This window comes from Anarrhichthys ocellatus, unplaced genomic scaffold (genome assembly GCF_004355925.1).
Source record: "Anarrhichthys ocellatus isolate YVR2014 unplaced genomic scaffold, GSC_Weel_1.0 scaffold78, whole genome shotgun sequence".
NCBI lineage: Eukaryota > Metazoa > Chordata > Actinopteri > Perciformes > Anarhichadidae > Anarrhichthys > Anarrhichthys ocellatus.
The window spans coordinates 218,923-246,521 of record NW_022280108.1 but is presented as its reverse complement, the minus strand read 5'-3'; the positions used below and the strand labels follow the sequence as shown (position 1 = coordinate 246,521).

Genomic DNA, 27,599 nt, shown 5'->3' with positions numbered 1-27,599 from the left:
AGACGACTTCATCCTCTCATATTTTGGTCCCAAATTTGTTAAAATCTGTGTTAGTGAGCCTCCTTTGTCAAGATAAGTTGACTGGTGTGGCATATCCAGATGCTGATCAAACAGCAGGATCACTACACAGGTGTGCTGGTCACGATATGAGGTCACTCTAATATTAGCAGTTTTATAACACAAAACAATGTCTCAGAGGTTTAGAAGGAGTGTCGTTGGCAGGAATGTCCACCAGAGTGTTCATGTCACGACCATTAGCCGTCTCCACTGCCGGTACCGAGACTTTGGCAGTACAGCCAGTTGGCCTGGCAGATCAGGTGTAACCACGTCAGAACCGGGACCTCCACATCGCCCAGCCACCCGTCGCTTTGCACAAACCCAAAAATGTTTGCACATGTTGGACAGAATGCATGCAAGCTGCAGCATGACTAGTTGGCGGAGGCGGTAAATTCTACTTTCAAGATAAAACTGCACATTTTAGAGTGACCTTTTACTGTGACCGGCCCAAAGCACACCTGTGTAGCAATCATGCCGTTTAATCAGCATCTTGATACGCCACGTCTTCCAGGTGGACGGATCTGTGTGGGTGCTCACTAACACGGATTTTAACAAAAAGATGGGAGCAAAAACAAAAGCTAAAAAATATTTTTGTTCCGCATCAATATAAGAGAGCAGCTGCACTCTTACACAAGGCTGATAACTGATCTGAGTAGAGACCAAAATAACTGGATTCATCAGCTTCAGTCAGAAGTCTGCTGATAGTGAATTTGATGCTTTGTAGTCATTTCAACAGCTGAGCCTGTCTCATTTAATTGGGGGGATTTTTTTTGTTTTTTCTCCCGCAGGGCAAAAAGAAGAGGAGAAAAAGGGAGAAGCTGCAGGACTCCAATACAGGTAAACACAAATATCTCACATCTCTCCTGTCAGACAGATGCCACGGTGCCATGTTTCAGTAGAGGAAAACAAACTCAAATAATTGAGAGAATTCAGTTGAACTTGAAGTTGCGTTGGCGCTCTGTAAAGCAACGTCTTGGTGTCTTTGAGGCAGGATGTGTCTCTAACGTCAAACCACCCACCCACTCTGCTTTCCACCTAACCTGGATTATAAACCTTTTAATCCCCCGGTGTACAAAACTCTGTGTCCTGTTTTTAGCTGTCCGAGTTTAAACTGTCAGACATCACGATTTCCCTTTTCCCTCAATGTATGTAGGCAATCCAAAAATATGTTCCCATCTCTTAAGCAGTTAAAACACACACACACACACACACACACACACACACACAGAAGTCCTCTACATGTCCCTAGCTGATCATTTTGTACCCGAGGGCTCATGCTAACCCTGTAGTTTAGTAACTAGCATCAGCAGGTAGCATCAAAACTGAGAAGGTAACACTGTGGAGCCGTTCTAAAGCTAAACTCTGCAGATCTTAAATGTGAGAGACGGGTAGAACAATGCTGATAGATGTTAGTCAGCTGGTAGCGACTGATGGAGAAGCATGAATGATGTCATTTATCTTAACCCAAGATTGACTCTCCTGAACCATGCTCCATTTCAAAATGGCAAATCTAGAAATCAAACCCGATTTTCAATTAATAAAATCTGATAGAGAAGTCGTAAAGTGTATTTGGGGATTTTAAGAGCGCCAGAAAGTGAAAAGCGCTGAAAATCCTGTACTAACTGAGCGTCACAGTGCGGCTGCCCTCTCTCTCTCTCTCTCTCTCTCTCCGTACGTCTTAACAGCCTGTTTCCAGGATGTCTGACTTGTTTGTTGAACTAAGTTGTGTGTGTGTGTGTGTGTGTGTGTGTGTGTGTGGTTACTCTGGAGGTTGTCGATGTTTTGCTGTGCGTTAACCGGCTACTAACAGTTTGACTTGATGGCTTTCTCTAAGTGACATGCTCTTGTGTCTCTTTATTTCTCTCCTCTTGGTCTGTCTTTATCTCTCCTCCCTCTCTTAACCTTCCTCTCCTCCTGCTCTCCCTCCCTCTTGTTATGTGCATGCTGTGCATTGTGCTCAGACCCGGGCTCTCCTAAGAAATGCCGGGCTCGCTTCGGCCTCAACCAACAAACGGACTGGTGCGGTCCCTGCAGGTGTGTACCAAACAACCACCCCCACTCACCCCACCCACTCCATAGCACGGCACTGCTATCGTCCAACAAACAGACCTCCTCTTTCCTCCCATCAACCATCCGTCCATCACCTCCCTCTGATGGGGTCTTACTTATTCAAACATGACTTAAAGGTGGAGCATTTAATTAAGCGATTTGGAACGCAGCTCAGATGTTACTTAAGTTACCAAGCTCCACCCACTGGCGATTAACTCAACCAATGAGATTAAGTCTGCCTCGAAACAAGCTCCGCCTTCAAAGAATGTTTGAAAATCAAGCCTGATCTCTGCATGCTGTCTGTCACTAACGAGCTGCTCTACAAACCGCAGCATCATGGCCATGGATATGTAGTCGTTAGTAAAACGTGTTCCCAGTCGAAAAAAAGCATCAAAACATCTGAAAAAAAAAAATTTCTTGCAGCATAATCATAACACTGTAAGTCACTAAAACCGGGTCAGTAATATTCCTTTGACTGTAGGTGAGGCATCACAGGGGAAGGGGTAAATCTTTTTCTCCCGTTTCCTTATTTAGCTTGTTACTCTGATGTCTCGCCGTAAAGGTCAGAGGTGGTTTCGGCTTTGCACTCGTGTTATGAAGCGTCATACAGGCTCTAAAGGTAATGTGGTTAAAGGGGAATACCACTCTGCTTCTCAGCATATCAGTGGAGCGATTTCAGAGAGAAACATTTATTCCTCAGCTTCCCTGCTGATCTTTTTCTTACAATTTTTTAGTCTTCTTGATGAAAGACTTTAACTTCGAGCATGTACGAACGTTTGTTAAGTCACATGAGTTTGTGCCGTAAATTGCCGAAAAGTCAGACGTCGTCAAACAAGGTCTGAGTTTGGCCGGGACTAAAATAACAATCCTTTATTTTTTACACCAGCAATTAATACCAGTTTGCAACACCTGTGTTGTAAAAGTTCAAACACTAAATATTTCAACTCTTAAATTCTCTGAAGACCCACACAGCTGTTTCCAGTTACTCTGGCTGATTAGACTCCACTCAGGACAGAGCTTCCTGTTGGCTCCGTTGCACCTGTTGAGGCGGGACAAGCTGCGGCCCACATCGGACCCGAGCAGAGAGCATGACTGAAAACACCTGTGTGGGTGTTCAGAGTCATTGTGAGTCAGTAGCCAGGCTGAATCCATTAGATCGTGTAGTTATGAACTGAAGCTGGGAGGTTTCCCACTGTGAGCAAATGGCCTGAGCCAGCTGGAATAATATTTTGAACACTCGCAGAGTTGTAAAATCAGATTTAATCATCTGCCAGAGCTGCTCATACAGACGTACCGCAGGATTATTGACTACGACAGCTTCAGCATTGATCTCAGTTGCTTTTGCTCAAGATTCCAACAACCTCAGTTTCTCTGTAATAAGGCAGAAACATGGCGGTAGTAGCACATAACTCAGAAGTAAGCCTATCACCTCGTCTGGTTTACAGTAGACAGTCTTCGCTGCAGGAGTCGGGAATCTGTGTGGTTGTGCAGAAAAGCTTCTACCACCACAGCACTGTAGCAAACCCCGCCGTCTTCCCCACCGTCACGTCATGGAAATCTAAGAGTGTGTGTGTGTTTTCGGTTTGAGAGAACAAAGGGGGGTGAATGTGGTTAGAGCAAATCCTTATCACCACAGCTCAACACACACACGCGCGCGCGTGCTCCCTGCAGCTTTGCATTTTGACGGCATTCTCATGCCCATCTGCTTTCAACTTTCTCCATTCATGCGATGTGGTAACAGGCACCGTTTGATGGTGAACTCTGACATTTAGAAATCACTTTCTATTGCACTCTTCCCCTCATCTCCCTCTCTCTAAATATGGCCTAGCTCCTTGCGGTTAAAACCTGGTGACTCATATCATATTCTGTTAATGATCATGGGATCCTGTGAGCTGCTTTGATGCTACGCTCAGAGCTACACAAGTCTGCTTTTAGGTTTAACACCTCGCAAAGCTCAGCACATCACTGCTGTTCGCCTGTTAGACACATGCAATATGTTTCGGTGCAGGCAGTTCATTGTTTAACACTAACAGAACTAAACTGAAATGGAAGTAATATCGTAACTTTATTCTTAATGTGAGTGGTATTCCCTGCTCTCAAATAATAAATTCTTAATCATTTATCTTGGCATGAAGACTGGAAACAGGGAAACAGTTCAAAAATATGCAAAAAAAATAATGAATGAATAAAAATGTGTCTCAACCAAACTCCAGGAAGTCACAATGTTGTTCGCCAAGAACTATTTCCAGTCCAGGCGGCAACCTCCGGTTCTGAAAAGTGAAGCCGATACTACATGTGTTAAAGCTGCATTCTCTCTAGTGACCATCAGGGGGCGACTCCTCTGGTTGTATAGAACTAAACATCGAACAAAAAGTTCGGAAATTAGTGTTTGGTAGATTATTTCTCGATTGTAACTATGCTTCTTGGCAATGAATGTTATACCGTTGGAAAGCCTGTTTAGTTACCTTTCAAACGGTGCCCCATTTGTAAGGATCATGCATTTGTGGGATGAGCAGCACAGCTGAGTATGTGGGTTGTGGCCATGAAAAATTTGCCAAATCTTCTCTGCTGGTGTCGGCAACACCTGCACTGGAACCTGAACATGTGGAGGAACGTTATGTTCAGCGATGAGTCCAGATTCTGCCTAAGGAAGTTGGATCGTAGGGTCAAAGTGTGGAGAAGACGGGGAGAACGCTATGCTGATTGCTGCACCGATAGAATAACACCTTTCGGTGGAGGCAGTGTGATGGTGTGGGGCGGCATCTCCATCACTGGAAAAACAAGGCTTGTCTTCATTGGAGGCAATCTCAATGCAGAGAGATATCGAGAGGACATTCTGCAACCAGTGGCAATCCCATTTCTCCACAGTCTGGGACTGAACTCCATCCTCTAAGTCTCTAAGATGACAACGCTCGCCCCCACAGAGCGGTTTATCAGAGACTACCTCCAGAATTTGGGAGTAGAGAGGATGGAATGGCCTGCCAGCAGTCCTGACCTTAACCCAAGTGAACACTTGTGGGACCAGCTGTTCGTGCCAGAGTGACCAACACAACCACGTTGGCTGACTTGCGACAAATCCTGCTTGAGGAGTGGAATGCACCCCACAGCAGTGTGTGAGCAGGCTGGTGACCAGCATGAGGAGGAGGTGCCAGGCTGTTGTGGCTGTGTATGGTTCTTCCAGACGCTACTGAGGCTCCTGTTTGTTAAATGAATAAATTGTAAAATTGCCAATATGTCTTGTTTCTTCCTTGTTACTGATAGACTTCAATCATCCAATCCACCAAACAACACCGAGCAAGAGTCGATGGCAGAATATGCTGTTTGGCATTGGCAGAGAAGATTTGGCAAATTTTTCATGGGCGCAACCCACATACTCACCTGTGCAACTCATCCCACAAATGCATGATCCTTACAAATGGGGCACCGTTTGAAAGGTAAATCAACAGGCTTTCCAACGTTATAACATTTATTGCCAAGAAGCATTGTTACAACAGAGAAATAATCTACCAAACACGAATTTTCGAACTTTTTGTTCGATGTTTATGAGAAAATGACTCTACTTCTCTCTTGATTTATTACCTCAGTAAACATTGTAAACATGAGTTCATGGTCTCAATCTCTAGTTTCAAGTCTTCTTAAATACAGCATGATGTTCATTTAGTACATTATGGTCCATTTAGAGTCAAATAAACCATAAAGCAGGGTATGCTTTAGGGGCGGGGCTACTGTGATTGACAGGTTGCTACCGCGTAAGCAGCATCTCTACGAATATATGCCAAATATGCTCATTTCACTGATTGCAAAAAAGCCAAGATGGCGACGGCCAAAACGCCAAACTTGAGGCTTCAAAGCATCGGCCCACAAACCAACGCGTGATGTTACGACATCCACTTGTTACACACAGTCTATGTTTAATGGCTGTAACTTTGAACTTAACGAGCTGTTTCTCCCTGCTTCCTGTCTTTATGCTAAGCTAAGCTAAGCGCCTCCTGGTTCCAGTTCCATAACACAAATCTAGCCTCAGAGACATGAGAGTGGTTTCAATTTTCTCCTCTGATTCAAGAAAGCAAATGAACAAAGTTCACAAAATGTTGAAACTTTCCTTTAATGCAATCTTTAATGTTTTTCCTTTTAGATTGACACCAATCAAACAATTATGTTTTATTTTTCCTTATAAAAGAAAGTGACTTGGAAGTTTAGGAGTCTTTTGTATCTAGAAGATAATTAGTCATAAATGATATCTGTGATGTTTAGTTTTAACTCTCCATTCACTCGTTCATAGACTGAACTAATACCTGTCTGTTGTTCATTATGACCTCACGTCACCTGTTCGTTGACGTCAGTGTGTGAATGATCACATCTTCATGAAAGCCTGCTGACGTTTACCATCCACACTCTATTCACAGATAACTCTCTCTGACTGTCCCTAGGAGGAAAAAGAAGTGCATTCGCTACCTTCAAGGAGGAGGCTGCCCCAGCCCAACTTCTTCAGATTTAAGTGCTATAGACTCTCCGCCCTCCCCGACCCACCACCACCGTCTGTACCAGCACCGGCTCCCCCTCTCCCCGGGCTGCTCCCCACCACCCACCTCCCCATCCGCACACCTCCCCTTGTCACCGCCGACACACGCGCGCTCGTCGCACAACACGCGCCCGCCCCTGCTGCTCTGTCAGCCCACGACCAAACGCACCCACGCGCCGACCGGCAAGCAGACACACTGCTCCACGGCAGCGCTGTCAGCCGCCAAGGCCGCAGGACTTTCTCTCAAAGTGCTAACAGAGTCTCAGTGATCCTGAACCCCCGTTCACCTCAGCTTCCTCCAGAGCCGTGAAGATCATCTTCCTCACCTGCCTTCATGCTCATGTGGTTCGCTTTTTGTTTTAATTAAAAGCCAATATTAAATAGTGACTGAGGGTCATCATCCTCGCCTGATGGAGTCCCCGTTCAGAGGCTGGATCCTCCAGAATCTGCGCTTTTAGACAGAAGGCAAATCCTCCTTCAAGTGGTCAATTATTTAATCAAGCCTTCAGGTAATCTGTCTGGAAATATCTGTCAGATCTGTAGCTCTCCAATCACCGGTAAATTATTACCAGCCGGGACACGTTTAACCTAATCATACTGTAAATTTGTGACTTCCTGGTCATGAACTTAAATGTGTTAGAAGTTGGAGGAGGAACACCCGAGTGTCTGAGAGTCTGTGAGGCTGAACTGCTTCATCTGTCCGGTGGTCTGCTCAATGAGCCACATGGTTGGGAGGATCCAGCCTCTGACTTTGGTGAAAATCAAAGAATAATCTGTGGTTCTTTGGCTCCATCTGCTGCAGTTCAACTCAAATGACGCGATTAGTTTTGCCTCTTGAGAATCACTTTGACAAATAAAAACTCCCACTCTGTGCTCTTTTTATTTTAGTTTCTTCAAAACCGGCCCTGTGCTTTGACCTCCATGACAATCACAAACACAAAGGGTTGTAAATGAGCTCTTCGTTCAACGCAGACTCTTCTTCAGTGTCATGACATTTACACTCTTATCCCGACTTCGGGGGGTTTAGGGAAACTTTCCACTGTCGCTCAGACCAAACCAGACTAACAAGCAGCCATTCTGACCAGCAGAACCTCAGAGAAGGACAGACTCACTATTTTTAGCTGCCATTTTGTTTAACAGTTCGACTTCAGTTACATTCCATTTCCAAAACCTTTTTATAACTAGCTGTGCAAGACATTTTCAGCAGGTAAACAGTTCTCCTTCATGACAAAAGTATCCCCAACAGCAAGTTACATTATCTCTTTTAGGCACTATATCATGTTACATTTTTTGTTCCGTTTTCTCATTTCTGTACGAACCTCGTGATTTTCACGGTCAGGTGTTTAGCTGGTGGGGAACAATCAGAGAAAGGATTTTTATGTTTTTCTTTGAACATTTTTGCAGCTCCGTAAACTAATCTGAGACAAAATGGGTACTATCATATTGCATTGTTGTAAAGTTTTATAAATGTTGGAATTCCCTATTATAATTACACTTTTATATGTTTTTATGTAAAAAAATTAAAAATGAAATAGATAAAAAATAAAAAAAGATTTTAGTTGCTGCCATTTCTTATAGCAATACATTTTGTGTTTGTCCTTTTGTGCAGAATTTAACTTTGTTTGGGTCAAGTGTTACAGCAGCAGCGTTCAAATATCTTGTGTTCTCAACCCGTGCATGTTCCAACTTCAATGTTACAAAAAGGCTTTAATTTCCTGTTCAGCTTGCAGCTCCACACTCGGCATATGTGTACAGCAAACCTGTTTTACTCCAGCAGCGAGAGCTCTTGTGCTAGAAATAGCTTGTTTAATTTTGACGTCAGTAGCGGAATCACCTCGAAGATGTCATTTGTATTTTTTACGCCTCTGATGTATTACATGTTTTTTGTTCGATGTATTAAAGTGTTTAACATCTTTTCCATGTGTGCTGTGGTTTGAAACACAAGAACACTGCAAGAAAGACATCCGTGAGACAAATTACTGTTACAATTTAAATTCATGCTCCTCGGCTCCCCGCTACCTTCAACACAATAACCACAGACACCAGCCTTTTTATACGTTTTATTTAATCCTTCAATAAATGTTTGATCATCCCAAAAATCCAGCAGAGCTTTATCCAAGAAAGTTTCCAATTCAAAACATGAATTAGGAATGAGCTACTCGACGCTGTGTGACAACACACAAGTACTTCGAGTCCAAAGGACATCACGCAAAGAAAACATCTTTCCACCTCAAACTGAGTTCCCATTAAAACGGCCGACCCTCTGTGAACACGGCTTTACAGAACAAAAATAAAATATTCACCCTTTCATTTCCATTGTCAAAAAAGCCATTTTATTTTATCAATTTAAACCTAAAAGAAAAACAAACATGTTCAGTAAAAAAAGACAACCGTAGCGATTAATAATGGGGAGGACGTCTTCTAATCTGGTACCAAAGCCATGAAACCGAGACTATTTATCTTAAGTGGATACACAATATGTGCTCGTGTGGAAACAAAAGAGCTTCTGTTTAAATAATGACAATACACAGGCAGGTTAAAATGGTCATGCTATGGGTGTAGAGAAATAAGGGGACAGGGGCGCTGGCTCTAAATATACTAAATGTAAATATTGACAAGTATGAACAACACCAGTGCAACCAGTTAGCAGGAACAGTTCCTATTCAGTGTGGTAGTGTTGGCAGGATCTCCCCTTCACTTCTCTTCACACCACTGGTTCTCTTTGCGTACCTGAGGACGAGAGGAGGAACAACACACCGTGTGGAGGGTCAGAGCTGTGATCTCTTGTACAGAATCAAATACATTTTAATTATCTTTATGTCTTTTATGAGACGGGTGGAGTAAATACCTGGGCTTCCTCCTCCTCTGTGAAATCATTTTTGATGTTGAAAGTCTTCCTGATCTCCTCCGGGGTTTTGCCTTTAATCATGTTGGCCACCGTCTTGCAGGTGACATCTAACAGACCTTTGATGTCCAAATAGTTGGCGGCCTGGAAAAGGAAAAACAGTGCCATGAGGAAAATGAGAGTTGAGTTTAGACTGAAAAACAGCCCTGAATAAAAACAGGAGGCGGCTGCGTGTTTGAGGGCCTCACGTTTCAGGTACCAGTGTGACGATTAATGAGAACCCCATTTAAACCTGACAACATGCAATCTGAATGAGGCAACAAACACATTGATGCAAGGTGTAAAAAATCATCGGGATCAGAGTGTGATTTGATCGGTCAAACCACAGCCGGAGTTGCCAGGAGAAAATTCTTAGGAAATCTGTCCAGCAAGTTCAAAGGTCACATAACTCCAGCTCTTCCTGCTTGCTTGGACTCAATGGAAACATGAAACGCTGAGGTGAAAATCAATATCCAAAGAATGTATCCAGAAAGATCCGCATCACATATTAATACAAAGTGTACGTTAATCGAGTCGTAGTTTCATGAATCTGAAGGCTTCATAAGAAGCCAGAATACAGCAGTTTACATCACTAAGAGACATGATTTCACAACTCTATAGAAACATAGATAAGAAAAACATTCTTAATAGTTGTGTGATATTTATTTGAACAATATCTGAGCCCTACTGCTGAGTGAGCCATCAGCTTACACACTAAGCCGAGGTCACTGAGGTAAACTCTCACCCTGTACTAACAGTTTAACCTCACATACACCGTTTGGTGACAAAGCCTTGTGTTCATGTTTTTGTGGCACGGGAGGACCTACTCCGTCCCCCCTTCCCTCAGCATCAACAAGCTTTGTGCATGTAAACACAGGGGGAGGGGGGGTAATCAACTCAAGTGATGAACACGCAGACTTGTGTTTCACTTCTTGGAAGCCCACAGCTTCTCCAGCAGCTATTTCCCAACCCCTCCCAGGCACCGCTTCGATTACATTTAACTTGTCGTTTCAACACGCTGCCTAGAAAACAAATATTTAAGCCCAAAGATCACTCCCCTGTGGTTTTACATCTTAAACAGTCTTTTCCAATCCTCACAGCAGAAAACCACCATTCCTCCAGCTGTTACCAAGCAACTTTTGTATCTCTGTAAACCCAAATGGAAAACACTCAGTTTGGTTTTGGAGGTTAGTGTCAACCTCCAGGGACTGAATGTAGGTTAATGTAAATGTAAACAGTATTTACCAGAATGAGTTCAAACAAGGTGCCTTGGTCCACTTTGAGGAACTCCTGGTCCCATACAGGAATGTCATCTGTCCTCTTCTCCTTGTTCTCATCGTCCTCAGGAGGAGGGGGGTCATCTTTGTGATGAGTGCACCACTGAATAACCTGAGGGCCACACACACAGGTACCACTTAAAAAACATGCTTGTTCATTACAGTAGTCACAAGCTTGTGTAAGGCATTAATCAGCACTTATTTATCAAGCAACGGTTCCAGTTCTCCAACTGAGTTATGACTGAAAACCTTGTTGGAAATAATTGCAGATCTAAATCACAAAAATGAACTTGAAGAGGCGAAAAGAAAACAGGCGTTCACAGCCTTCTGCTCCCACACATGTGGTTAGAAAAGAAAACTTTCACACGGGCAAAGGGGAACATGTTTGACACACAAAAAGACACCCAAACTACTGTTTCTTCTGACAAACAAACCTGATGAACACTGATAATCACAGGTGAGTGAACACGGTGCTATGCTGTGTGTTTTAGGTAGCATTACCTTCTTGAGGATGGCAGCATTTACATTAGGGAGGGGAACTGGGTCATCGTCTCCTTCATCATCCATTCCCAAATCTGTTAAAGAATCAGTGAACGTCATACATATGTCTGGAATAAATCAACCAAAATGTACATTTATCTAATGAAAATACAGCCCCTTATATTGTGCAAAGGAGAAAAATAGATCACACAAAGTCGGCCATGAAGGGACACTATGGATGGGATGTTTGTGATTACTGAAGATGATATAAACATATATTTATACCTTCTAACATGGTCTTGATGGTGACAGACTGTTTTGCTATCTCAACATCCACCTCGAAGATTTCTCCATCGGAGCTCTGTAGTTTTATTGTGGGCATTATCTGTAGAGAGGGAACATAAGATTATAAAAACACATGAACGAGGCGCAGTTACATAAACACACACTAAATGTGATTAACCAACGAAGTAAACTGCTTACACTAATTCAATGCTAACGGTGCAGCTAGCTAAGCTAATGCTGCAACCTCCAAGCTAACAGGTGGCTAGCTAGATATATCTAGCTAGCCACCTGTTAGCACAGGCTAAACGACGGGAATGCTAACCAAATAGCTAATGGTGAGATTGCTATTGCATTTATAATTAACAAAAGGGATGCTCGTTAATACATAAAATACCAGGCCTGAATGTTAAACTAGCTACATTACCGTTACACACCTTGTATGTATGCGTTTTAAAATCAAAACAATCCTCTAAGCTAACCAGGCAGCTAGCATTACCGTGCACTATGCTAGCATCTTAGCTTGACGTTACGCTAGCTAGCGCCTCGCGTTGTCGGAGAGGCCTCTTAGCATTCAAACAAAGATGTAAACAAAACGTAAACACTGAGATTTTACCCCGATTTCCAAATGATGACATGTAAAAAAAAGTGGGACACATTTAGATACACGAAGAGACTTACCGTAAATGTATTTAACTCAGATCCAGAGGTGGGATTCCTCTGTAGTCAACAGAAAGAGCCTAACAGACGATAGCGACCGGAAGTCTCTTGATCAACCTGGTGAGAAAGGGGTGTGGCCTCATGAAGGCTGCTTTTCCTATTTATCTAACCTTTTTTATTAATTTACTTTTTATTTACTTTATATTTATTTTTGTGGTGGCCGCATAAAGGCTACTTTTCCCTTTTTTTTCTTTGCACCAACACACTATCTTTATATCTATTTGAAATGTTTTTTACGGAAGGGTGCTTTAAAACTCATCTATTATTCTTATTATTACTCCTCATCTGTTGTTGTTCTTTATGTTCATAATGTATTCTTTGATATATATTTATATTGTACATGGTAGTTAAATGTTTATGTTTAGTTTCCCTATTCCACTTTGTTGTCTTTAATTTCCTTGTTTTTTTTATATTTTTCTTGTTTATTTGTATATTCTTTGTATGTACGTTGAGAGCAATGTGAAAACCGGAGTCAAATTTCATGTATGCGTACACATACATGGCCAATAAAGCAGATTCTGATTCTGATTAAATCTGCTTTTAACCTGTGACGTTAGTTATGTTTGTGTTTGTGCTGTTCCTTACTGTTATGTCATCTATCTTGCTTATATTTTAATTGCTTCTATTGTTTCTATTTTTATCATGTAAAGTGTCTTTGAGTACCTTTTAAAGCGCTATACAAATAAAATGCATTATTATATAGTATTCTAGCTAACTGCATTATGCAAAGTCTTTTGGGAATTGTAACTGTTGTATTAATGTATCCTTGTCCAGTAATAACTTACTTTTAGTCTCATGTAAATAAAATATGCTTTAGGCATTATACGTTATTCTATAATGTAGTAAAAGGTGGATTAGGTGTCTCTAAACTACCACTAGGTGGCGCTGTCTCCTTATTACAGACCCCTTCGAGCTGATTACATGGTGCTTTCGAGTGATCCTGGAAAGCTGTCATTTCCTAACTTTTGGTACATAAATACCACTTGATCTGTTTCTAAATGTTGCATTTAATTATTCCACGAAATCAATTCAATAAAGAAAAACAGGAAACTGCATATACATAGACATTTACACAGACATGTAGAAGCAAAGGATCTATTAAGGACAATGTAGGGCAGTAGGTACAACTGTTTAAAAACAAATGTAAAATATGGAAATAGTCCACATGGCAGATAGGCACATTTGTAACAAGACATACATTCATTCAGTTTTTCATTTGTCAAGCTCCAATACTGCAGCTGGGAAAGGTGGAGCTAATTTTAATTAGTTTACATACTGATAGGTAGCTTGTGAATGAGGTTCTTATCTTAATCTATAAGACTATCATAATGTATTTGTTGCTTGGACTTTGGATTATTACTCAGAACACATTTAAGTTATTAGTAATATAGTGGATTAAAAAGTGCCTCTGAAATGTGTTAGAAGTAGAGAGTTAGAGGCAGAGAGTAACATAGACATTTGTATGTACATGAAATGCATTAGTTATATGCTATATAGTGTCAGCTTTGTTGACCTTCTTTTTAGACCAAGTCTATCTTTTCTGTTCTTGAACTTTGTGCAAATACATTGAAAGAAATTAAGTCAAATACTTTGGATGTGTTCACATCATTCGCCAACAAAGCTGATTCTGCATCTTGCATGAAATGGAATTACTCAGGTAAAGTACCTGCGGCCCATCAGGACCAAGACCTCACGCCACAAGAACAGTTTCTTCCCGTCTTCAGTTGGACTCAACGCCCGGGACCCCCACTGACTCTGACACTTATATCCCCAGGACAATTTCTTCTTAAACACCCTTGCACTCCTTTTCCTATTAATATACACTTGACTCTTAAATAATATACTTGTTTTAATATACTCTTGTTTGTTTATTTACCATATTTCTATATTTTTTAGTACATTTCAATATGTTTCCATTTTTAAATCATGTCTTGTATTTTGCACTGTGTTGTATTGTTTAATGTTATGCACCATCCAGCTAGTCAAATTCCTTGTATGTGCAACATACATGAAACGGTTCTGATTCTGATTCATTCTCGTGCTTTTATTTCGAAGGTCACAACCGGAAATGCAGTGTTTTATTGCGGAGAGCTCGACACGCGCTGGTTTCTAGGGTGGATCACGAAATGACGTCTCTCTCCAGATTTCAGTTAAATCACAGCGACTCCGCTGCCAGAGGTACACGCGTCTTCCAACAAGAGAGCAGCTAGAACCTTCTGTGGCCTGAAGACTGAAACATATTGGGAGAGTCGTCTCCTAACCGACATTAAGCCAAAGTATATTAAACACACAGAGTAATGGACGAAAAGGCGTTTACGAAAGAGCTCGATCTGTGGATCGAGCAGCTCAACGAATGCAAGCAGCTATCGGAGGGACAAGTGAAATCACTATGTGAAAAGGTGAGATTTAATTAATAATATCAACCCCCAACTAACTAGCTAGCTAACTGTCTTCTCTCAACTAACCGACGCCTTCCAGACATTCTTAAAATGGCGTCTATAGTGTACATTTCACTGCGGGGTGCGTATATCTGACAATTATTATGAGTTAGTGTCGCCAACTGTGGGTTTACTAGCCAGCAAGAGGTGCCAGCCATACTGCTGAGGATTCACGTCACATAGCACATTTAATTCACACTGTCAGTGCGACCTGTGACATCTCTTTTAGCTATCTAGCTGTGACGGTAAAAGCAGTCACGTGCTGTGTCACGTGACTGCTTAATTACTGTGTGCATTATGCGTCATGACGTCTGCATGTAAGCAGGTGCGTCGTGGTGGAACAGGTAGGTGAATTGTGGTTTAAAAAAAACAATATCTTCTGCATTTCTATCCTGAAATAATATATCTTAATGTAACGTGCAAAAAGAGTTGTAACGACCACGCATGCGTACCACATAGTTACAGTTCACCTCTGACCCCTGTCCTTTATCTAGCTTCTTATTTACTTCGCTAGCCAAATGAGTAGTCAGGCTGACTTGTTAACAAGGCTGTAAAGTAGTCAATAATCCAACATAAACATGACATTATGAGAGTTATTGGTCAAAGACGCGTCATGTGAGAGGAGGGTGTGAACTCTTAACTTTTGAACCATAATAATCCTCAGCTCCTCGTCCATGTTTTAGGACGGTTAGTAGACATTGTTGTCATTTATGCAGGAAAACATAGACGGTAATGCAAGCGAGTGACGAGGTAGACTGCCTTTCCCCCTAAAACCGTCATCTTTGAGGCCTCGTCTTTGTCCTCGTCTGTCTGTCTGGCTTTGACCTTTTAGCCACTTAACAGGTGGTTGCAAAGCCAGGAATTTGCTCTCTGCCTGAAAATACAAACTGAATACATAACATGTACAGTGTTTTCAGTCTCCCCCACATGTATTTCACTCTTGCTGGTAACTGGCCAACTGACTGCAGACTTCTCTGCTCTGAGCTGGAGCTTAACCCCAATCTCTCCTCAACATCCTCTCTGCTCAGACCACCTTCTGAGTTCCAGCTCTAGATGTCTTGGCCTAACCCGAAAAAGACAAAAAAAAAATGACAGCCTTATTGCTCTCAGCTCGTAAAATGCTGCTACCATGTTTGGACTTCTGGAGTTTAATGGCTCGTTAATTCCCAGCGTTTTGTTTTCTTTCATTCCACCTCATCTGTGATATGGTCAGTTCCAGTAGTTTAAAATGCCCCGTTTCTCACTGTGTGGGTCGAGATCCCCAAATCTATACTTTTCGTGACATCTTCTTGTCAATGTAAGAAGCTAGGAATGACATGAAGAGGACTGTTGGGCCATCTGGAGGAAAATGTGTTGAATTGCAGGGGAGGGGGGGGATGATAACATGTAGATGCAGGAAAGGCACAAATGTTGTTTTTCTTTCCTGTTGTCCCTCACCCAAACACAGCAAAAAATAGTTAAAGGAAACTTACCGTTTCCTTTCCTTGAGGTTGTATCCTTGTCACAGCCCGACTGCTCTAACTACCGTCTACCTCTACCCATCCATCCACCCACTGTGACTCTTGTTATATTCAGCAGAATGCAGCCACGCGCACCTCCTCCCTGGTTCTAAAGATAGCAGAGGATATGATTGATTTTTGAAGTTGCATCGCTTACACCATCAAGAGTCCATCTCTAAGCGAGATCAGAGTGTGTGTGACTCAGGACAACACTATTCACTGTGACTCAGAGAGCGGCCGTCTCTGTTTTGGGCTGTATGGGGGTGTGGAGGAATGCAATGTTCTCAGAAAAGGGCTGAACATAGCAGAGTTTTTTTGTCTGGAGTCGAGTGTACAGGGAGGAGTGAATGCTTTGTGTTTGTCTTCAGTTCCGGTGTTGCAGTCATCTCTGCTCAATTGATTCGCTCATGAAGCACCGTTTTTCTAACCATTAGGCATGGATCTAGTTCAGGTAAACGATCTTAAATGGGGAAGCTCACAAAGAGGTAACTCACTAGAGATTTGTCAAAGGCAGTAAATGGCAGTGTTGATGGGAGATTTGCTTATCAAAGCTGTGGAGATCATCTAAAGTGTCAGGGTGATGTAACAGTCCTGGTCATGCAGTGATGGTTGGCCTACTTCCTGTATGACTCCTCTATGTTAACACCAGTTCGATGCAGCCAGTCAGGTCAGCAGTTACAGCTGTGTCTGCCGACTGAGGTCATGGTTTTACTTTAAAAATGACTCTGTGAGAAGGACCGGTCCACATGATGGGTTGTTTTCCTGTAGCAGCGGCTGATGTAGTGAACTAGATTTGCATTGTTTATGCATTCATCAGCAGAAATCCCAAGATAGTGTTCTAGTGATATCATAAAAACAGTACAAATGATATCAAAAACACAGATGAAAGTATGCAGTGAAACCCGTGATCACACTCTAACCAAAAACACTGACGTAGACAAAAGGTTGTTCAATGCATCGCAGCAAAATTCACCAAACATCTGTCATAGCGGTAAAACGCAGACACAATCTGGCATCCTTTGGCTGCTGCCACTGCTGATTTCCACACTGATAGTGTTGTTTGTCAGGAAGATGCTTAACTTTTAACAAGCGTAAACCTCTTGGAGTGAGGTCATTGTTTGTGGTTACAGTTGTGCCTCGTCAAGTGTAATTTCTCCAGGAGAACCTTTGGCCCCCTTTTATACTCTTTTATAGGATTGTATTGCGGCAGCTGTTAAAATGCTGACTCCACTTCTCGGCACTGGGCTGAGCAGCTTGTTGATGGTGTGACGTCTGAAGTCTTTGAGCTGAGGTCTGTACTTTGGCCTAGGTGTTTAGCAACCGCTGCGTCATCCTTTTCATCCACAGCTGGACTACAAACTGACCTGTTGTCTTGTGGAAAAACTGGTCTCTCAAACACTTAAAGTTATGAGGATATCGCTAAATCCAAGCTATGTCGCATTGAATTAGTTTTATGTAATCTGATAGAACTGAATCTTGTTTTGTTGTTTTCAGTTATTGGTGTGTCGTCTTTCTAATTGCATATCTTCAGTCTTATACTTCCAACACGCCATGCAAAATTATCTTTTAAATTGACTAGCATCATATGTGTAATTCATGGCACATCGCTTTTGTCTCTTATATTATTTCCAAATTGAGGTCCTATGGTGGTCCACCGGAAGGGGAGGGACTTTGCCTCTCTGATGTAGTTGAACAACTTGTAATCCACCACAACAACCAGCTATAAAGGCAGATGATAAAGTTATTTACAACCGCAGGATTTATTTTGCCTATTTATTTGACACTTTTGAAGGCAGAGACTGTAAATAGAGAGAAAGACATGCAACAAGGCTGGAATGGAACTCGAACATTGCTGTAATGTAGGATGGATACACTTTCACCACTCGGCTATGAAGACAGCTGTAGGATTTTGACTAAAGGTTAAGTGTCTTGAGTGGGAAAGGATATAAGAGGATCAGAAAAAAAAGATTACAACACTTACCATAACACAAGGTTATGATCAGCTGAGCCAATTTTGGACACAGAGGTGATATCCGATAGGTCAATGAACAGTTCAGTGTGTGGTTACAGAGCTGGAGGCCATTTCCTGTATTGTGCTCTGGCAAAGCAACTCAGGAGAGGATGTCCTAATGAATTATGTGTGCAAGGAGAAGCACTTGCGGGTCTTTGATTGGTTTGTCTTACTTTTGTTTAAACCCAGTGAACAGTACTCTGGTCTAAATTTAAAATGTAAATGCATCAGAGGACTCTTTCTATTTCCTGCAGGAGCAACATTGATCTGTTTGAGGAACTGGAAAGCTTCTTTTCAGGCCTAAACGAAACCAAAAAATACTGCAGCAAAGATAATTCCATTAAAACTTTTGGCTGGCTACTACTTTAGTAGCTCAATACAGTGTCTGCTTGATTTCTAATCTACCGAATAGTCAAAAAGTCATCATGAACAGTGAAGAAATGTCAGGGTTCACTGCCCAAAACCTGCCTTTTTTTATGTGCTTCATACTTTCAGTTCTACTCTAGTTATAGTGGGTATTAAATGTCTAGTGTTGAGTGAGGAGGATCACTGACTGACCCGGCCCACTTATAATACATATTTATTTATTCTGCCCTCATAGTAATCAGGAGGAAGTGAGGCTGAGAATATATCTATCTATCTATCTATCATGGCACTGTGGGCATGTGGATGGTGTGTCTGGGTGTAATATAGGTCAACATTGTGCAGTCCTGTCCTGGTCTCTCTCTCTCTGTCGGGGTGAGGAACCAGCTTCAGCACTCTCTCTCACCTTTGGTTGTTTAAAGGAAACAGTATGAAACAATGGAGGCTGCTCTACATTTATTTGGGAGGAGATGACCCCTCCATTGACTAGACCCTTACAGATGTGTCGCTCTTCATCCACTCAGTGCGTCAGACATGTCTGATGGTCATTCAGCTCAACCGCAGACCATTTCTCGCTCGGCCTGAGGATTTGTTTGCTTCAGAGCTCCTTCTTAAAGCAGACTGGACTCTCAGTCAGACCCGCCTGCTAAGCTTTTAGACTGCGCCCTGATGATGTGGGTAGAATGAACCACTTTTTTGACAGTTCCACTTTCAGACTTGTAGTGGTTGTGTTCCCTTAGCCCTCCTGGAGGTAATAACCCGAGGAAACCAAGCGTTTCCTCTACAGACACCAGACACCGTTTTCCACACTCTTCTCTGCTTTTGGAGCATCACACTGATTGATTTTAGGAAATGTTGCAGTGCAGCCAGAGCTGTCTTTCTAAGGCAGGCCCACAGGACACCAGACACACACACTCTCATTCGGTAGGGGCTTATTTCCTTGGGAGAGATTATGGTGGAGATGCTGGGGGTCGTGTTGTAATCACTGTGCAGCGTCTTAATGAAGACCCTACTGGAGGCTGTGATGTGGAAATTGTGCAGAGATGTTGGCAGGAAATTGTCCGTTCCCTAAAGATGGAGGACGGAGAGTGACATGGAACATTACAGAGCAGATTGATTACAGTGCACAATCGCATGGATTTTCCTGCATTTCAATGAGCAAAATGCAATATATAAACCGTGGAAATGTTTTTCTTCTGCAGGCGAAGGAGATCCTCACCAAGGAGTCAAACGTGCAGGAGGTGAGGTGTCCGGTGACTGTGTGCGGCGACGTGCACGGCCAGTTCCACGACCTCATGGAGCTGTTCAAGATCGGAGGGAAGTCTCCCGACACAAACTATTTGTTCATGGGAGACTACGTAGACAGAGGCTACTACTCCGTGGAAACAGTCTCTTTACTAGTATCCCTGAAGGTAAGTCATCCAACATTTAATTTGCTCCAAAACGGACATTTAAAAGGTTTTTGTTTTTGGAGAAAGATTACAGTTCTGTTCTTCGCTGGTGTTTCAGGTACGATACCAGGAGCGCATCACGATCCTCAGAGGGAACCACGAGAGCCGACAAATCACGCAGGTTTACGGCTTCTACGACGAGTGCCTCAGGAAATACGGCAACGCCAACGTTTGGAAGTACTTCACAGACCTGTTTGACTATCTCCCCCTCACCGCCCTGGTAGACTCTCAGGTGAGGAGACTCATTGATTGGTCTCATAGGTATGACCTTATGTTATGACAGTTTATTGTTGCATCGTAGATTGTACGTCTGACACTTACTGTCAGAGAGAAGTACTTGTGTTTGCTGCACATACTGAAGTTTTCCTCTCATCCTTCCAGATTTTCTGCCTTCACGGAGGCCTGTCTCCATCCATAGATACTCTGGATCACATCAGAGCGCTGGACCGTTTACAGGAAGTGCCACATGAGGTAAAGAGGATACTTTATTATTGATGTTCCTGGCCGTTAAGCGACTTTTGTTTTTGAAAATTATACACACATTTAAGTACAAAAAAAGCTATGCTAAGAAGCAGAAAGGATGCAATGTGTTTCTCTTTTCTCCATACCTCAGTATATTTTCAGTTAAACCAGATGGCTGTTTTGGTACTGTGTTGGTGTTTCCTATGCTAACATGCTCCTCTTCCGCAGGGTCCCATGTGTGACCTGCTGTGGTCCGACCCCGACGACCGCGGTGGCTGGGGCATCTCCCCTCGAGGGGCAGGCTACACGTTCGGTCAGGACATCTCGGAGACCTTCAACCACGCCAACCGCCTCACGCTGGTGTCCCGGGCCCACCAGCTGGTTATGGAGGTAAATATATATGATTTAGTCTAAAGTCTTACAGTGCATAGACTTTACAGATACAGTCAAGAATTACGCACTTCAGAACTAAATAAGCGTAAATGAAACAATAGTTCCAACCACTGCTACAGAAGACAACAGAACAAACGGTTACACCACCAGCTAGCACTCTCATTTGCATTACAGCAGCATACTGTGAATAATGCGTCTGCTTCCCCCAGGGTTACAACTGGTGCCATGAGAGGAATGTGGTGACGATATTTAGTGCTCCCAACTACTGCTACCGCTGTGGCAACCAGGCAGCTATCATGGAACTAGACGACACCCTCAAATACTCGTTGTAAGTAGAACAAAGAAAGTGCTGGAGCATGTAACGTGGATATAATATTTATGACTCGATTGTTTTTCTTTTTTCTTCTCCTAACCAGTTTGCAGTTCGACCCTGCGCCTCGCAGAGGGGAGCCCCACGTCACTCGCCGCACCCCGGATTACTTCCTGTAAATTCTGACCTTCTGTCGGGGGCGGAGCTACAAAGCAGTGCACATTGTATATCCACACAAAGACCTATTTAAGCATTTAGCAAAATAAAAACAATGGACCAAAAGGTGCGTGCCATTATTACTACAATATTCATTGCCGAGTACTTGTATTGGGGAAACCTCCCCCGCTATTTAAAGCAGCAGTGAAGTTTAAATTCTTCATGCTGTAGCTGGACTCATGGCACTGAGGTCCAAGACGAAATGTACCTGTTTGAACCCCACACGCCACGGCTTGTATCTGTTTGCACTTTTGTAAATCTAAACAAATGTAACATATGTCAAAAGATGGAAATGATTTCACACTACAGATGTTTTTTTGATTTTTTTTTTTTTTTTTTTTTGATTGCTTTAAAAATGATGAATAAAGCCCCATCAGGCAAAGTGTTTCTTTGTCCTGTGTGAGGAAAGCCCAGCTTGATGTACATAAGAGAGATGATAGAGTGTTTATTCACATCAGCTCACTGACTCCCTCTGAACTACAGAGTCTGTGTTAACCAACCATTTGAATAATAAAGACAAAGGTGGCTCCTTGACATCAGTGTGCCATCTTCTTTCTTTTCTTCATGGTGAAAAACATCTCCCTGAATAAGATGGTAACTAGTGCTTTGGTCTGGCTTCCAAGGAACCAGCGACATGTGATTACGTTTGAACTGAACCACCTGGAAGTCGTCCAGTTCACCACCCAGCGAATAGGTCGGCCATCTGGGAGGCAGGTCGGCTGGCAGTGCTACGATTTTGTTTTTCTTGTAGGCCAAACCCAAAAGTTCGCATCACACTGGTTCCTTTGACTGAAAGCCAATGGGATCTTTCCATTGGCTTTTGGATTATTGCAGAAAATAAGCTCCCTGTCAAACACAAGTTTGATTCCTACATATTTTGTTCAGCAAGATAATTTGAAGTATGAACATAATCGTCGGAATACGAAAGCTAATGTGACACTATAAACAAACTACACCACGGTCACATGACGGAGTATATACAAGGCTGTTGATTCACCAAATTGAATATATAAATGATTCAAGTAAAAATTAGCAGCACATGCAGAATGTATGGAAGTTGGATTAAAAGGACACAAATAAAGTGACAAGGGACAATGGCAACAGTTTATATTCTATAATGTTTCTCTATATATATATATATATATATATATATATATATATACTCGCAGCTAGAAACAGTAAATCAGAGTTATTAGGGAGACGGTACAATCATTTTCCAATGGGGGTTTTTATTTTTATGTTAAATGTGAGTTGAGAAGAGTTCAATTCATAGAATTAGGGAGTAAATTAAAAAAATTCTGTTGAATAAATAATTTGGATTATAAAATAATCAAATGTTAAAGAGCGCTATCTGTATTTGCATATCAAAAGATAATATCTTTAAGGTGGTGGCCTCGAGAGATTGAGACTCGAGGTCTGTCCAAATTTTCAAAACCATAAATTGTTGACAAGACTACAGGTGGACTAGTCGGCGTTACATGTTCGTCTCATTTAGCCGCTTGTTTGCATCCTCCTTTATTAAAACTGACATATTTTATATCGAAGAACAAAACGCTGAAATTTCTTAAGCTTGTGTTAACTACAGACCTTAATTCAAAAAACAAAACATTTAAAAACACCCATTGACTTAGAGACGAGGGAGCTGGATGGACTCATTCCTGCAGCACTAAATTAGTTCAGGCTGTTTGGTTTGGAGAGGTTTGCACAATGACCTTTTTTAATGGCAGACACTTTGACATGTCTCAGCAGAAAAAGCAGGTGTATCTAATAACATTAATGATGATGTGGGGGAGGGGGGAGGTCCTGATATTGTTCATGCTCGTTCACTGGAATAGCATCATGGAACTGACCCATTAAGTTTATCAATGTCACCTGTACTTTTCCTACTATGAGAATATAGCTTTACCCCTTTCACTGCTACTAAAAGGTGAGACTATTTGGTAGTCACATTTATATGTTGTAATTATGGGATAGTTTTCATGAAGGGTTAGTAGAATTTTGGATCCACTACTTGTACTTGTAGTATTAAGACCTTTTGGTATTGCTACACTGGTCTGGCAAAGCCTCTGTTACTAAATAAGGCATGTTTCTTTCTTCTTTTTTTAAATGTATTTATGAATCCTGAGGGATTTATAAAGTAGGCCTCTAATACCTGATGTTAAGGATCTAGATGTTGATAAAAAATTAATAAAATAAGCTAATCTAAATGTAGTAGTGGTGATACAACCTTGGAATAGTATTTAAACTGATTTACTTCTCTAAGTATTCTTTTAAAGCAGCCAAACTAGAGCAGGAGAGGTTGTTTTGTTTTTGTTTTTTGTGGTGAAGTTTCCCTCCATTTCTGAAAACGCCCAACTTCCGGTCTCGCTCTGGTCGATCGACTCCAACTTGACGCAGCCGCAGAGCGACGCCCGTCCCACACAAATAGCAGCGGGAGAGCGATGATGACGTAAACTCAGAGCGCTGCATTTCATTGGCTCGCCGTTTTCACAGAGAAGTTGCCAAAACCCACTAGAGAGAATACGTCATCTTGTTGTGATTTTTTTTTTTAATGGTATGGTGATGACGTCAGCTTTTTACATAAGAGTTTGTATACAAAACTAAAGACAACAAGAAGGTTTAAGTTATTAAGTCACCATTCCGCATCTTTATGCTCTTGACTCGTGCAGCACTTTGCCTGTATTTTTATTTCCTCTTGTTTTATAAGTGAAAAATAGATTAATCAAAAAATGCTGTTTTCAGTCCCTAAAATGTGCAGATTTCCTGCTTTTCTCTGTTTAATATCATATTAAACTGAATATCTTTTTTTTTTTTTAACATACTTTAAAATGAACACTAATGCTCTGCCAAGGAAAGCAATAATTCATCAATCTGAGTGAAGTGACTCTGTGTAAGTGTGTGTGTGTTTTGACAATAATATATATATATATATATATGTATATCCTGGTCCATTTGGCTCGCCATTGAAAATGCTAACCTCAGTCTGCAGCCACACAAAAGAAACGACACCACACATCAAACACAATCTGAGATCAAAGAGTGAACCTGCTCACTGAAGCACAGAGACCGAGTCGTGCTCATTAATAATCCAAAATGAAACCTGTTAGCTTCCTTTTTTTTGCAAAAATGATGAAACAAGATGAAAGAGGGGGACAAATGGGGGAGGCAGCGAGCTTTGTTTCAATTCACACACGACCTGAGATACTTTACAGAAAAATCTGCTCTTATTGTCATTTTACAACCATATATAAGATGAGAATACCTTTAAAAACTCATAGTTGAGTAAAAGCCACAATTCAACAAATGAATGCATCATTGTCTTTAGTTCAGCTCTATTTTCGAAGAAATCAAATCTATTTCTCTGTGTGCGTGATTGTGTGTGTGCTGTAATGACGCCTCTCTCAATGAGTTCTTTTATTGAAATAACAGATGAAAATGTGGCAGGCAGGATGTTGTTGGTTTTTTCTGTTTTCCTGATTGAGGCTGTTCTGCAGCAACACACCATGTAACCATTCACATTCTCCAGAGCGCTCTCCTCCGTAATTGAAAAATCTCTGTTTGCAGGTTCGCATAGGAAACAGGCAACCATTATTTTCCTGCTTTGCACAGACTAGGAACAAAAGGAATCACCTGCATCATTGAAATATTAATTTTTAAAGAAGCCCAACCAGTGTCTCCCTCTGGATTGTGATAATCAGTTTCAGAAAACCATGTTCATTATTATCATTAGTTTATCATTATGATAAGCAGTCTCTGGATCGTTGTTTTCCACATTAATATTTCATCACTTTGGGAAACCAAAGCTTATCCCGGCTGTCTGATTGTTGTGGCCCTAGTTTCCCTCCTCCTCATGTGGCCTTTTCATTTGAGGACGCATGAGGGAAAACTTTTTATTTTCAGTTCCCTAACCTAATTAAAGTGCGTGCATTCCCGTGCAAATGGGAAATAGTATTTTCTCTACTTTGGATTTCCTCCCCAGTTTGCACAGATCTATGCCTCTGACATCCTTTATTTATGTGTTATGTGTGACACAAGTTGCACAACAAAGTGTCATCTACAGTTTTGCAAAATGTAAACAAAACTGAATCCTAGGAAAAGAGATATTTATATCACACAGTTGGTCAGTCCCCATGTCTCCATGCGATGACGGGGGTTTGTTTCTAGATTTAGGTGCGACGACATGTCGACCATCGGTGATTAAAGAGGCAGGGCAGACGAACACAATGCAGGAGCTTAATCCAGAGTAACACAACTCTCGGAGCCACTGGACGGAGCCACAGAGAGCTCCAAACAACAGGACACACAATTATTTTATCATCCAACCAAAGCCCCATTTTTAATTCCAGACGAGCGGATGCACGCCATACGTTTGATGCCGAGGCCAAAGCTGTCACGATGAACTGTCGGAGCGCTCCAGTAAACAACACTTTGCAGAGTTATGCGGAGTGAAAAGATCATGATCGATGGGTTGTTATGGACTGTTGGCTGATGAAGCTGCTTGTGATGTCGGGAGGAGAACAGAACTGGAGACACGCTGTGCGCTACCTCCCCAAAAAACAAACCACTGAGTTGTATGACAGCAGCTTTCCAGGCACACACAACATTACATCAGCATGAAGTCATGTGACCATTACCCTCTGAATATCCTTGAGAAGCAACAAATAAGGAGAGAGAGAGACGGATACATGCAGTTTATTCAGTGGTAGTTTTACATGCAATGAACAAAGGTTTATGCATTTTGACCGTTTTGCATTTAGAAAAGCTGACTACAGCTGCAATGATTAGTCGACTAATACCGCCAACTATTTGGATAATTGATTATTTGGGGTTTTTTCATGCAGAAATGTCAGAAAATGCTGTTTTCAGCCTCGGATATGGAGATTACCTGCGTTTCTCTGTTTCACAATTAAAGTGAATATCTTTTGGTTTTGGACCAAACAAGACATTTAAAGACATCACCTTGGACTTTGAGAATGTGGGACGGATATTTTTCACTGTTTTCTGACATTTTAGAGACCAAACATCAGTTTAATCGATGGTGAAAATGAATCGCTAGTTGCCCTAAAGTTGACACTTGTCACTTTTAGAAAAGCATGTAGTTGCAGTCAAATCAATAACAGAAATCAACTAGAAAATTCCTAAAGAAATTTTTACAGTGTGGCTTCTACTGCCCGAAGAAATCGCAATATATACACGCGCCAATGTTACCGGTAGTGTCATTCAGGTTCAATTGAGATAGCGCTACTCTCTTTTCTGCATTTTAGATTCATACTCTTGGATTGAATCTTGTATTTGTGGGGCTTTTATTTTGAAAGGGTGGGACTGGGTGGGTGAGAGAGGGGGAGAGGAGACAGAATCATAATGTTTGACACTGAAATGAGAGGCTTCATCACAAGCATTCCAGTTAGAATTCATTATGTGGGGCTTTTAATTTGAAATGGGGGTGAGAGGGGAAAATCCTCTAAAAATATCTAAGACCTGAATGACTATGATAGAGAGGGAGAGAGAGACAGACAGAGAGGAGAGAGAGACAGGCAGACAGACAGTTAGATGGACATTGTTGGGTCTGTAATGTGTCTTTTTCCGTCGAAATGCTGCAAGATCCGACTTGCAGCGGTTATGGCGACTTTGGACAGTGTGTGTTTGGGCTCCTTTTGTGACAAATCCATAAGAAATGAAAGAAAATCGACGATTTCTTTGCAAAGATGAGGGTTTTGGGCATGCTGGGATACCAAACACGGCCATGTTTTGTGACGTAGTTTGCGCAAGCGAGCGGTAGGAACGGAACGGAAGGGGAGGGGATCGAGGACGCCGGGTCTTCGCGGAGTTGAACAGGCAAAACCCTTGTCAAATAAATGAGATGATACAATGTGATGATCACAAATACATGTATTTATCATGTGTATGTAAACCTGCATACACAACAAGAAGCCCAACAGGCTTTCCCACGAGCGTTGGATGTTTCGTCGTTAGGTGTTGCTTTATTTTTGAAGGCTTCAGTGCTTCGTTTGATAGCATTAGCCCACATTCCACACACTGAAAGTGTTAAGAAAGTCAGGATTGTACTTGCGCACACATTTAGACTTTTGGGGGGGGTATGGCACCACTGTCGTCTTCATTTTTTCTACCACTACAGTGTAGTGGTTAAATCGTGTAATGTTTATGATTCATTAAATGATGTAACA

At 41.9% G+C, this 27,599-nt stretch overlaps 3 protein-coding genes across 13 annotated transcripts in view; 2 read left to right on the top strand and 1 right to left on the bottom strand.

Annotated features, from left to right (window-relative positions):
- Positions 1-8,544, top strand: part of tcf7 (transcription factor 7) — a 68,119-nt gene extending 59,575 nt beyond the window's left edge. For 7 of the 11 annotated variants that reach the window (XM_031874043.1, XM_031874042.1, XM_031874041.1 and 4 more), the window contains 3 exons: positions 846-894; positions 2,019-2,091; positions 6,537-8,544. In XM_031874043.1, the coding sequence (XP_031729903.1) occupies positions 846-894; positions 2,019-2,091; positions 6,537-6,897 (483 nt within the window). In that variant the 3' untranslated portion in view covers positions 6,898-8,544. Of the gene's footprint in view, positions 1-845; positions 895-2,018; positions 2,092-6,512 lie in introns of all 11 variants that reach the window. The other 4 variants (XM_031874045.1, XM_031874048.1, XM_031874046.1 and 1 more) reach the window with 4 other exon arrangements.
- A 130-nt stretch (positions 8,545-8,674) lies between these two features.
- skp1 (S-phase kinase-associated protein 1) lies at positions 8,675-12,328 on the bottom strand. Its single transcript, XM_031874050.1, has 6 exons — positions 12,233-12,328; positions 11,555-11,654; positions 11,291-11,364; positions 10,758-10,901; positions 9,477-9,617; positions 8,675-9,358 (listed from the first exon to the last, which is right to left on the bottom strand). Exons 2-6 carry the CDS (start codon positions 11,649-11,651, stop codon positions 9,323-9,325), a joined length of 492 nt encoding a protein of 163 aa, XP_031729910.1. The 5' UTR covers positions 11,652-11,654; positions 12,233-12,328; the 3' UTR covers positions 8,675-9,322.
- A 2,047-nt stretch (positions 12,329-14,375) lies between these two features.
- Positions 14,376-21,948, top strand: ppp2cab (protein phosphatase 2 catalytic subunit alpha b). The gene is made up of 7 exons (XM_031874163.1): positions 14,376-14,670; positions 19,785-19,994; positions 20,092-20,265; positions 20,415-20,504; positions 20,724-20,885; positions 21,098-21,216; positions 21,305-21,948. Exons 1-7 carry the CDS (start codon positions 14,569-14,571, stop codon positions 21,375-21,377), a joined length of 930 nt encoding a protein of 309 aa, XP_031730023.1. The 5' UTR covers positions 14,376-14,568; the 3' UTR covers positions 21,378-21,948.
- The last annotated feature ends 5,651 nt before the right edge of the window (positions 21,949-27,599 follow it).